Source organism: Gopherus evgoodei, chromosome 1 (genome assembly GCF_007399415.2).
Source record: "Gopherus evgoodei ecotype Sinaloan lineage chromosome 1, rGopEvg1_v1.p, whole genome shotgun sequence".
In the NCBI taxonomy this organism is placed as follows: Eukaryota; Metazoa; Chordata; order Testudines; family Testudinidae; genus Gopherus; species Gopherus evgoodei.
In genome coordinates, this window is record NC_044322.1 from 250,089,713 (window position 1) to 250,102,432 (window position 12,720).

At 49.9% G+C, this 12,720-nt stretch overlaps 1 protein-coding gene across 1 annotated transcript in view; it reads left to right on the plus strand.

The window, feature by feature from the left end:
• LOC115639767 (estradiol 17 beta-dehydrogenase 5-like) overlaps window positions 1–9,248 on the plus strand; it is a 296,315-nt gene extending 287,067 nt beyond the window's left edge. The window contains exon 9 of the mRNA XM_030542751.1: window positions 9,162–9,248. Coding sequence (XP_030398611.1) covers window positions 9,162–9,201 — 40 coding nt within the window. The 3' untranslated portion in view covers window positions 9,202–9,248. The remainder of the gene's footprint in view (window positions 1–9,161) is intronic.
• Window positions 9,249–12,720: the final 3,472 nt, after the last annotated feature.

Sequence of the window (12,720 nt, forward strand, 5' to 3'; positions counted from 1 at the left end):
TATGATTACTAATAGCACCAATATCACTTCTACTAACCCCTGGAATGATTTAGATAACTATTGGGACTTAGAAAAATACCAGGGCCAGCTTTTATTTGTAATTGCAGTATTTGTATTATTTGCTTTGGTAGTGTGTTGTAAGCCCCAGATGTAACTGATCGTGTTCTCCCTTATCATTATCTGTGATTCATTTAATAAACCCTCATTCTCTTGAACACTAAGAGTGATTGCTTGCGTGCTCTCCGTCGCTACCCGTGGGCACTTGACAACCCCCCCAGGGCATCCAGTGATCGAACCTCCGCCCTACCCCAACGCTCATTACCCGGTAGATAACGGGCACCTGGTGGCCATATTGGTGGAGCAAGGGGCGAGAGTAATCAGTAATCAACATGGCGTCACGAACAGGATGCCTTCGGGAGGGTCAGTGCCCGTGGTGTAGTGGGGACCGTGAACAATCTGAGCTCGAGCAATTTCAACACTTACAATTTCACCAAGTGGCCAGCAGACAGTCTGCGAGGCCCACCCTAGATTGGGTTTGTACTATAGAGTCAGGGTCAGGGTCGAAAAGCTATACTACCTCATTAACCCTGCCTGCCGTAGGATGCCTCCTCCACTGCCATCCCACCTTTAAGTGTCAGCCGGCCGATGGTTCCCTGCAACCCCAGTGCACGGGGGTTGCGGAAACTAGTCGGACTGAGACACCATCAGGCATCTGGAAGGAGTGTAGCCGTATCATCAAAAAATCCGGGGCCACCGTTTCTAAACTCATACCCCCGCCCCGGTGATCCTGCCCACGGGTTGCTAGCCCAGTTACTGCAGGAATTAGAGCAGACCAGGCGGACAAAGAAACTTAGACCAGACGAGTTTAAGTCGGAGGACGTGTCCACGGTCTTGTTCAGTGCACTTAACAAAGCGCTGGACCTCTGTGCGGTCCTTCATGGAAGCACTATGTTTGCTGCTAAACAAGCCGCTGCGAGCGGTACCGACAGTGCAGAAAGTGAGATAAGTGGCAAGGAGCAGGAGGACGGGAGTCAGGCTGGTAAAAGCCCACCCCCCTATGAAGCTCCCCCTTCGATCTACCCTGCTCTCCCCCCTGCTCTTCCCTCAGCCCCACCTGCGCCTGAGCAGGAGAGGCAGATGGAGGCAATGCCCGTTGCTATCACTAAAAGTAAGGTGGATTATGAGACAGGTCAGACAGTTACGACTACCGAGTATCGAACTCGCACCAAGGCGGAGATGAAGGAATTTGTGGCAGACACGAGGCGCAGGGAGGGCGAGGCACCCCTAGTGTGGCTGGGTCGTCTGGCCCTGGATCACGGGGCAGAGACGGTAGACAGGGAGGAAGCCGCTGTTCTGGCAAAAACGTCCAATTGGGCGTCGGGGTTCCCAGGTCATCATCTCTTGGGAAATCAGCTATGGCCGATTACCACCCCGGCCGCGGCCGTCTTGACCATGAAAGGCAGTTTTAGGGGACTGTATGTGCCTCCTGGCAGCGTAAATACACCCCATGAGATCATCTGGGCTATTGCCGGAGCGTCCATCGTAACGTGGGATGCACAAGCGGTGCCGTTAAATTTAAGCGACGAACAGGTTCAGACAGGTGTCCCCTTTATTTATGTCACAGACCCCACTGAAATCCCGGTCCACCGGGACGCGGTGGACTTGGCCGTAGAGGGCGCCCCACCGATTGACACAGGGGGACTCCTGCTGTTGCAAAGTTGGGTGGGGCAACCCCTTATTACCTTATATGAGGCCGTGTCCCGGCTCCGAATGCCACCGACCCCGAAGAATCCCATTTCAGCCCTTCCAGCTGGGAACCCTGTTAATAAGGGTCAGCCTAAACACCCTGAACGAACCAAGGCTGAAAGGGCGCTTTTTGGGTTCCTATTACATAAGGGGATCCCCAAGGAGGCACTGCGGAAGATGTCTGATACCCAACAGCAAGATTTGGGAAAACAGTTAGGATGGAAGGATTGGGATGACTATTTGAGGACAAAAAACGAGTAGAGGCCGGGTGCGCCCCGGCCTCCACAGAGACTTGGGATGACCGACCATACCACACCCTATTAGTAGCTGGTCCCAAACCCCCTTACACCCCTGTATCCTTTCTGTTGGACACCGGAGCTCAAATCTCCGTTATAAAACCCGATGTGCCCCACGTACCCACAAGTTCTACTATGTTTGTCCAGGGTCTTAACAGTATTGAAGAAAAGCCTGTAGTCAGCTTTACTTTAATTCATAAGGGGTACAAGCGAAAAGTAAAGGCATTGTTGGGAGGAACCAATTTGTTGGGGGTTGGGGATATAAAACGACTGCGATTACAAAAACAGGTCTGTCAGGCCCTGCCCGTCGCCCTGTCACCCGATGACCCCCCCCCTTATAGCCCCGAGCTTGTTAATAACAGTTCATGGAAATTTTCCCCTATTCCCACGAAGCCTGAAGGCATCCCCCTCATTAAGCAGCTGCTCGACCAGTTGTTAAAGGAGGGACGGATAGCACAGGCGACCGCGTCCAACTATCTATCTCCCGGCTGGGGTATCCCCAAGCCCGGCAACCCCTCTGAATTTCGATTGGTCATTGATTATAGACAGGCAAATAGCCGAGTCCGACACCTCCCGTTTGCAGGCCCAGCCACCATTCCAGAAATACGGCAGCAGCTAAGCGATGCCGGTGGGAGGTGGGCCTGCACCCTAGATTTAAAGGATATGTTCTATCAAATTCCTTTGGAGGACAAACCCCAAATCTTAAATTTCGCTTTCCAGGGCGCGCAGTACCAGTGGAAGGTGTGCCCTCAGGGGTTCTGTAATTCCCCAGCCTTGGCAACGGCCGCTCTTGCGAAAACCTTAAAAGGGGTAGAAGCCACTGGGGGCACCACCATTTTAGCCTATGTGGACGACATAATTGTAATTGGGCCCAACGAACACATAGTTCAGCACGTAACTAACGCCGTGGTAGCCGAACTAAAGGCCAATGGGTGGCGAATTAATGAGGCAAAAAGCCACCTTGTGCCCTCTCAAAGCTTTTCCTTCTTAGGCCAACATTATAACCCCTACGATTGTGGCCAACCCACCTCGGGGATTCTAGATCCTTGGGTAACAGACCCGCCCGAGAATAAAAAGCAACTACAGAGACTTTTAGGCCTAATTAATTATCACCGACACTTTATCCCAGATAAACACCTCGTGGACCTGGAAACGATCCAGGAACCCCTCTCGTCCAAACGGAAACGGGAAATATGGAGTCCTGAGGCCCAAAAAAGCCTGGAACGAATAGCCACTTGGTTTGCCTCTAACCCACGGCTGGCCCGATATAAAAGGGACTCACCTTTCACCATCACCCTTTTCTTTACACAACATCACTATGGGTACTCGGTATCACAGGACGGGCAACCGGTCTATAACTGGGCCCGACGGCTCAAGGGCCCTCAGTATCGATATGGGCCCATAGGACTCATGTTACTAGCCGCAGGTGAGGCACGCATTTGGGCCCCGCTATCTAGTAAGGGAACACTGATTGGCCCTGAGGTACACCTCATTCCATGGCTCACGCGGTTGCCCCCTCCCAGTTTTCATGGAACCAGCCTGACTTGGCAACAGCTGTGTTATGTGGGGGAGATCACGTGGCGGGAATGGACGCTTAAATCGCTGCCAAACGATGTCCGATTCCCAATAGCCTCGGAGCCCCTGTGCATAGAAACAAAATATGACCCCTGGATTGTATCTGATGGGGGCACTTCCCCGACCCCCCGGGCAGGTGTCCTCTGTGCTAAATGCGACCACTTCCAGGTTGACCTCCTTCCCCCGGGTTCATCGGCCCAGCATAGCGAAGTTCATGGGGTCCTTCTCGCTGCCCAGCACGTTACCCAGGCCCATTCCGTTTCTGCTCAGGTCGTGCTAGGTATAGACTCACAATTTTGTCTCAGCATCCTCACGGGAGAGGCTAACCCCACAGCATTTACGCCCCTGTGGGAGACTATTTTTGACCTCATACGTAAGTTTCCACGGCCCTGGTTTGTAACCCATTGCCCGTCACATCGTCCTGACTCTAACCCCCTCCACTCCGAATTGGATCACAGAATGAGGGAAATTCAGGCACCACCCCAAGTGTGCCTGGGGCAGCAGCCCCAGCTTAACACCGACCCATTCCTCCAATGGCTTCATGAGGATTGGGGGCATTTGCCTAGCGGCCGCCTATACAATCAGTTAGCCCTAGGTGCTCAGGGAAAGCCTGAGGTACGGCGGCAGGACTGCGAAAGAGTCGTGCAGGCCTGCCTTAAGTGTGCACAAATCAAGTCCCAAAACCGCCCGCGCTACGAGCGGTGGGCGTACGCTGCAGAGTACTTCCCTCCTGGCGCGGTGTGGCAAATAGATTTAATGGGACCCCTACCCGGAGCCCGTCGCCACCCTAAGGCCCTGGTAGTGGTAGATTTGGGCTCCCGTCAAACTCACTGCATTCCCCTGAATACCACCACGGCTGCGGCCGTGGCTGGGGCGCTGCAACAGGTAGCTGCAGCATGAGGTGTGCCCTCCGAGGTTCAAGCAGATGGAGGACCCCCGTTTACCAGCAAACGTTTCGAAGCATTAGTGCTGGGATGGGGGGCTTCCCTCCATATTCACTTGAAGTATCACCCCGAAAGTAACGGTGTTGTAGAGCGGAAAATCGGGGTTCTGAAAACCATGATACGTTCAGTTAATCCCAACGATGACTATAAGGGCTGGAGTGCGCTATTACCCCAGGTTCTTATCTCCCTCAATGCAAACTATTCTCGTTGGCCGGAGATCAGCCCCAGACCTAGAGGTCCCTGGACTCCCGTATATCACCCTGACCAACTAGTCTGGGTGGCTGAGCCACAGGCCTCAGGTCGCCGGGAACCCTACGCCGCACAAATTGTAAGTGCAGGTAAATATCCCAATACCTATACGGTTGTGGATGCCCAGGGCACCCACACCTTGGTCCACCACAACTGGATAAGCAAACGTTCTGAGTCAGGAGCGAACTAACGGGGGCCAATAAGGCCGCCTTCTGTTCTGTCTTACAGTTTGCCATAGCGGCAGGAAGCCAGAACGAGGACCGGAGGGGCCCACCTCTGCTGAACCTGAGACGGTATCCTGTGGGCGAAAATGCCCATCAGCTTCTGTTTGCAGCCTATTGGATCCAGGAAGCCCTGGGAGGAAACATCGACTTATCTTCGCTGACCTCTGATAATTGCCTTGCATGTTCTAACAAGCTGTCTGTAAATAGGCCTTTGTTTGATTTATTACCGTTAGTGTTTAACTTTAGTAGTATTAATGGTCCCCTTAATTGCTCTTCCCCCTCAGCTCAGTGGCTCCCTACCGCGCAGTGGACAGGTTGCACGAATGACCTTTTTAACCCCATTTCCCCTCTTGTTTTCCCTATTTTTAATAGAACTAGAGCACGCTGCAGGGACCCACTCCCCTTGTCACCTGCACAGAGACCCATGGCGTCCCATTGTTGGGCATTTTACGGCAGGGAGGGGCATAAAAACCGGTCAGACTCACCCTATTGGGTCGGCACGTATCCGAATTGTTCCCAAACCCTTGTCTATGGCAACGTGTCTTACGGTGACGTTGTTATGGATCGGGACACCCCCTTGCCAATAATCAATGAAACTGTCGTGGAAATAGATGTCTGGGCCCCACCCTTTAGCACCTTTTTTAACCCTCTTAAGCACACCTATTTTTATTCTAATTGGGTTTTAAACAGATTACGACCCGGTCATTTTTGGCTATGTGGCGAGGTTGCCTTTGCGGCACTCCCCCCCAACCCCAAGGGCATATGTACTATTGGCTCTCTCCTGATAAAAGGGGGCGGTGTTTATGTTAAGACCTGGCAGCCCAGTTCAGCCGGGAGGGTTCGACGTTCTTGGGGATGGTGGGAGAGGGCGAAGGGGGCGTTGTCCTCTATGGTTTCTTCAGCAGTCTCGTTTAACCCCGTGGGGTACATGTTATTGCGTGAGCAAGTATTATTCCAATCACTGGCTATTGAAACGCTAGCTAATACTACTGCAAAAGGCTTTACTTTAGTTAATCAGCGGCTAGGTGAATTAGCAGATTATACTTTTCAGAATCGCTTAATGATACAATTTTTGTTGCAATCACGGGATTTTTGTGAAACCCTTGTATCTATGTATCCCCAGTTTAAAGATAAGTGCTGTATCTCTCTTTCTTCTATTTCTGGAAACTTAACTGAAGTAATTGATGATCTTAAGGCCTTAGGAACCGCTGTGCGTGAGTCCAGAGAGACCTTCCGCTTCTGGTCATGGCTGGAGTGGTTGGGGCTTGGAGCCTATAAGGCTTATTTTCAATCCCTTTTTGTGTCGCTTGTGGTGGGCCTCTGCCTCCTCTGCCTTGGGTGTGCTTGTGTTAAGGCCTGTGTTCGGCGGATGGTGGGAAGTGCCCTTATTGCCTCGGCTACTGAGAAACGTCCGCTCGTAGGGGCGGATGCTGACTCAGACACTGAGGTTTAGGTACGTGGGGTGTTGTCGGCCGGAGCATGGGGGCATGTTAGACCCCCAAGTGGGGCCCCAGGGCCAGACTACGGGTGCTCCGGCCTCCACCCCCCCCAACGGATTTTTCCCCCAGCCCTCAGAACTGCCACTGGTCACGTAGCTGCTCTGAAAGCAGAACTTGCAACAGGAAAAGCAGCCTTGTGGTCAGCCAGCCTGAAGAGACACAGTTCCCCTCGCGACGGTTGCTTCCTGGGTAGAGATGTTAGGGCCCGTCTGCCTCCCTTGTATGGGCATATGCCACTCGCGACCCCCCAATTGGCTTATCACAAACTATGACGACAAATTTACTATATATTGCCGGTCCCCTCCCGGGGACGGGCGGAGAGCCCCCGAATTCCTGTCGAAACCGTATCCAGGCCTGATCACCCTGCTGAAGGCTCTCTCGGCTCACGCGTTTCCTGAAGCCTAACCGGTTGCCGGCCGTAATGAAACTTTTGTGGTTTGTATGTGTAAGTATAATTAGCTGTTAAGTATTCTGTACTGGTAGATAAGAGGCAAAGACTGATTCTAGCCGCCCCAAGATTCCTGCTAGGGGAAACCCGTTGACCAGGAACTCTTGAAAGCAAGGGGATCAGTTAAGCCTCACAATTTATTTAGGGAAATTAGTTGCTGCACTTATGATTACTAATAGCACCAATATCACTTCTACTAACCCCTGGAATGATTTAGATAACTATTGGGACTTAGAAAAATACCAGGGCCAGCTTTTATTTGTAATTGCAGTATTTGTATTATTTGCTTTGGTAGTGTGTTGTAAGCCCCAGATGTAACTGATCGTGTTCTCCCTTATCATTATCTGTGATTCATTTAATAAACCCTCATTCTCTTGAACACTAAGAGTGATTGCTTGCGTGCTCTCCGTCGCTACCCGTGGGCACTTGACAACCCCCCCAGGGCATCCAGTGATCGAACCTCCGCCCTACCCCAACGCTCATTACCCGGTAGATAACGGGCACCTGGTGGCCATATTGGTGGAGCAAGGGGCGAGAGTAATCAGTAATCAACAAGTGTGTATCTGCTCTATAACATACCCTTTATTTCCCAGAATGGCAGCTGCCTCTGCAAACAAATTTAAAGGTGAAATTCACAGAAAATAAAATCACAACAGTTACATAGCTACATACCGTTCACCTCTGAAATATCTAAAATACAGTGGAAAGAGCAGGCCCAAATTCATATATCTATTTCATTTCCTTTTCATATAACATGAGGCTTGTGGTTCTATCAATAAACATGCATCCTGCAGGAATAACCCAATGTTTGATCCTGTCTTCTGGGTCAGGTTTTTGACTTCCAGCTCTCTGAGGAGGACATGAACAAAAAACGTCCCTATTTGCTTTTAGAACCGTAAGTCATAATACTTTGCAGTATTTTAGAACTCTGTGGAGAGGCAGAAGAAAGGCAGCAGTGGTCACCCCACAAAGAAATAAGGTTTTGTGTTATACTGACCCTAGTGATGACAAAGGATGTACTTACGATCATAGCTATTAGGACTGGAATGGAGTCGTGCAGTTTAAGGCCAGAAGGGACGACCAGATCATTTAGTCTGATCAAAGGCTACCAACACCACCCAGCACCCACACTGAATAGGGTTGCCAGGTGTCTGGTTTTTCACCTGGCTCCAGTCAGCATTGCTGACAGGGCCATTTAAACGTCCAATCAGCAGTGCAGCAGGGCTAAGGCAGCCGCAGCATGTCCCTCCTCCAGCTCCTACGTGTAGAGGCAGCCAGGGGGCTCTGCATGCTGCCCATTCCCCAAGCACTGGCTCCGCAGCACCCGTTGGCCAGGAACCATGGCCAATAGGAGCTGTTAGGGCGCGGGTGCCTGCAGACACCGCAGTGTGCAGAGCCACCTGGCCGTGCCTCTGCATAGGAGCCAGAGAGGGGCTATGCCAGTGCTTTTGGGAGCTTCCTGAGGTAAGCGCCACCTGGAGCCTGCACCCCAACCCCCCCATCACACCCCGATCCCCTGCCCTAGCCCTGATCCCTCTCCTGCTCTCCAAGCCACTCAAACTGAGCCTGGAGCATCCTCCTGTACACCAAACCCCTCATCCCCAGCCCCACCCCAGATTCTGCACCTCCAAGCGGAGCACTCACCCCCTCCCACATCCCAATCTACTACCTCAGTCCAGAACCCCCTCCTGCACCCTGAACTCCTAATTTCTGGCCTCACCCAAGAACCCACATCTCCAGCCAGAGCCCTAACCCTCTCCCACACCCCAACACTCTAACCCAGCCCTGTGAAAACAAGCGAGTGAGTGAGGATGGGGAACGTAAGCGACAGAGGGGGGTAGAGTGAGTGGGGGTGGGGCCTCAGAGAAAGGGTAGGACAGGGGCATGGCCTCGAAGGAGGGGCAGGCAGAGGCTGGGCAAGGGTGTTCGGCTTTGTGCAAGTAAAATGTTGGCAACCCTAACACTGAACTCAACAACCTGTTGCTGTAACATACTGTCATCTCAGTAGAGACTGTACATTAGAGCACTCATGTGCTTAGGTAGTACAGAGATGAAAGAAAACCCTTAGACAGGTAGAAAGTGTTGCATGTGTGCTCTTTGAGATCCCTGCATTTTGCATTCAGATGTCCTAATAATATAGTTATGGGTGGATTGTTCATAAATGTCACCTTTCTTTTTAGATTTTTGGGCCACCCACAGTTTCCATTTAGGGATGAATAATAGAAAGGATCTTTTTTCATTGTTCCTGATTTTATTTCATGCATAAGGAAAATCATTCATACATTTCATCCCTTGCCCCATTCCTGTGATTAGTCCTAGAGAAGAACCCTGTTCTGGAAAGCCACCTTCTGCTGGTGATGTCAAGAGATCTACACTGTACATTTAAACAGAAATTCTAAACAACTCAGTCTCTGAATGGAATGGCACTTCATTGCTAATTGGGAAAAAATAAAGGTGTCTGTCTAATGCACTTATTGAGTCTAATCTCTATTCTTTGATAATTGTTTCTTTTCTTCATTCTCAGAGCCAGCCAACCCAGGCCCTTTAGAAGTGCTCTGTGTGAGGTGCTGTAGATCCCCAAAGTGTGGTTGGCTGAGCTGGTTTAAAAAATGAGTGGGTCTGTCGACTTTGGCGGGCGTTGACATCACTCAGCAGCATGCAAACCTGGATTTTGCATCACAACAATTAGCTTTGCCCAGAATTCTGTTGGGGCGTAGAATGGTGAATGGCAGCAAAGCCATTCCATGCTGTTAACAGCCTCTTCAGTCTGCAGTAGTGTCTGTTACTGCTGCTCTCGGACTCCTTGGGATGAAGGAGGAAACAGCTGGTGGATCTATGTAGTGGCTGATCCAACAGCTCCACCTCTTCTCTGATCTTTGTCAAGCCACCAGCCAGGTGTTGCCAGGTGTCTGGTTTTTTACTGCAAAGCCCAGTCAAAAAGGGACCCTAGCAGCTCTGGTCAGCACCAGCCATTAAAATCTGGTCCACAGCACAGCAGGGATCCAGGGACAAAGGTAGGCTCCCTGCCTGCCCTATCTCCGCATGGCTCCTGGAAGTGGCCATCAGGTCCCTGAAGCCCCTAGATGCATGGGCAGCCAGGGAGGCTCCATGCACTGCCCCCACTCCAAGGGTTGGCTCCGCAGCTCCCACTGTCTGGGAACCCCAACCAATGGGAGCTGTAGGGGCAGTGCCAGCAGGTGCGAGGGCAGCACATGGACTCTCCCTGGCTGCTCATGAGTCTAGGAGCTGCAGGTACCTGGCAGCCGCTTCCTGGGAACTACGTTATGCTTATAAGAAGCGCATGGGATCTTTTTCAGGAGAAAAGGCAATAAGCTATGTTTATCAAAAATACAACAGTTAGAATATGAATTCAATCTCACTCTCACTCTCACACACACGCACACGTCCTGCAGATAGTCTTATTATTACTAGTGCTGTACCTGGAGGAGTTTGCAGCTTGCCACAGGGTCACAGTGTGAGAGGGAACCCAGGCTGCTAAGACAGAAGGTTCAGCGGTACCCCAGTTCCAGATTGCACCCTAGGTAACCCGTCACAGGTGGGAATCCTGCTTCCCCTGTGCAACAAAATATGCAGTTGTTTTGCACTAGGATTTTTCTTCCCCTGCAAAGAAGGGTCAAGACTTCAGCTTTAAATGCAGAATTCCAGTTCCCCAGTGAGCGTAAATCAGCGCAGCTCCATTGAGGTCAAGGGATGTGATGCTCCTCTTACTTCCACGTTCTTAGTACACCTCTGAGTCACACACATGTAGCTGAGAAGGGAATTTGACTCACTTGCGTTATGCTAATTTAAACCAGCTCCTGACCTGGCCCAGAATATTTTCAGGTAATGCAAACAATGTGGCCAATAGAGATCAGGGCCGTCCTTAGCCATTGGCAGAATAGGCAGCCGCCTAGGGCACCACTGGGTCTGGGGGCACCGCTCTGCCAGGCAGACGAGAAGCAGTGGAGCATGTAAGACCAGGGCTGCTGGGTCCTAGAGAGAGCCGAATGCAGCACAGTCTGAGGGAGGGGATTGGCTGCTGGGGTCTCTGGGAAGGGGTAGGGAAAGGAACTGTCATCAATGTTGCCATGTGCAAAATCAGTGATGGACATTGTACAGTTTATTCATACCAGCAAACTTGTTGAGATATATATATATATATATATATATAGATATATATATAGATATAGATATATATATATATATATATATAGATATAGATATATATATATATATATATATATATATATATATATATATATATATATATATATATATTGCCACTCGTATTCTGCTGACAATTCCTGTAGAAGGAGCATCAGGAGAACAGAGTTTCTCAAAACTAAAGCTCATTAAAAACTAACTCCACTCTACAATGAGTCGGGAACACTTGACTGGTCTTGCTATTCTTGCAATTGAACAAGACATCTCTTTGTCTTTGTCATACGATGACATTATTACTGATTTTGCAGCCCAAAAAGCCAGAAAGATTGCTTTTAATTAAAAACAAATCCTTGTTTCAATACCTCTTCATATAAACTTCCAATAATATGTTGACAAATTTTAAAAAATATATATTATTTGCATCATTCTGTCAAATCAGAATTTTTTCTATAGTGCTACTTCTTTAGTGCTAGTCCATCAGCGTTACAGTGTGCTTCATTAAGTTAAACTGGTTTCAATAACATGCATGTGGCAAGTTTTCCAATACTGTAAGCTTATGCTTGTGTTGCTCAGAGAAAGTCAGGCACGGGGGCACCAATTAAATAATCCTGCCTAGGACACCATAAATCCTAAGGATGGCCCTGATGGAGATACATAGAATACAGCAATGAGCCATGATAGGGTATGTTACATTGCTCCACTATTGCCTCAGGCATGTTGAGAGTCACTCTCTGCTTAAATGGAGCTGTCCCCGCTGTGGATCTGGCCCATAATCTCCAAGGAGCCCAGCTACCTGTAATGCACCACACCTGGGCTGCAGGAGTGAGGTGTTAGTATATAGGCCTGTTTGTTAGCCTGAGATAGAATTTCAGGTTTGATTTTTGATACTCTTATATCCTTACTAATATGTGTGAACAATGAACAAAGACACTGTGTGTTGCTTCTGCCTAGCCAGATGGGTTAGTTAGTACAATGAGGAAGATAAGGAACAGCGCTAAAGTGTTACTGGGTATTGTGGGAGTGTAATATATGGGCATACACTGGAAGGCTGCCTGGCTCCTCTCTCAAGCCAAGGTCAAGCAACCAGTTAGGAGGGACAAGGGGAAACAGAGGGGGAGGCATAAGACACACTAAAAGCCAAAGAAAGGCCTGGCCTTGGCCAGGACACAATCTCACTTCTTACTCCTCCCAGGGGATGCAAAAGAGGTGTTACCAAGCCCCCAGACTCATGACCCTCCAAAATGAAACATGACCATAAATTATAAGGGGTGGGACCAGGGGCGTACACTGCAGGTATATATGGGCTTGCTAGGAGGAGGTGGGAATGGGGAATGGGTAAAGGCTCTGCGACATCAAAGCTATGGATATGCTTGCTTGAAACTAACCCCAATAAACATCACATTGCCTGCACTTCGGACTTCCGGTCTCCTGCTTTCTGTCTGCAAGACAAGAACCAGGGGAGAGGGCGAAGGGAAAGCCCTAACACGACAGAGTGGAACTTTCTCTTATAATGCAGCTCCCCATTCTTTGCATGAAGAAGATAAATTGGGAGTTATTTGAATTCTCTCAGACACA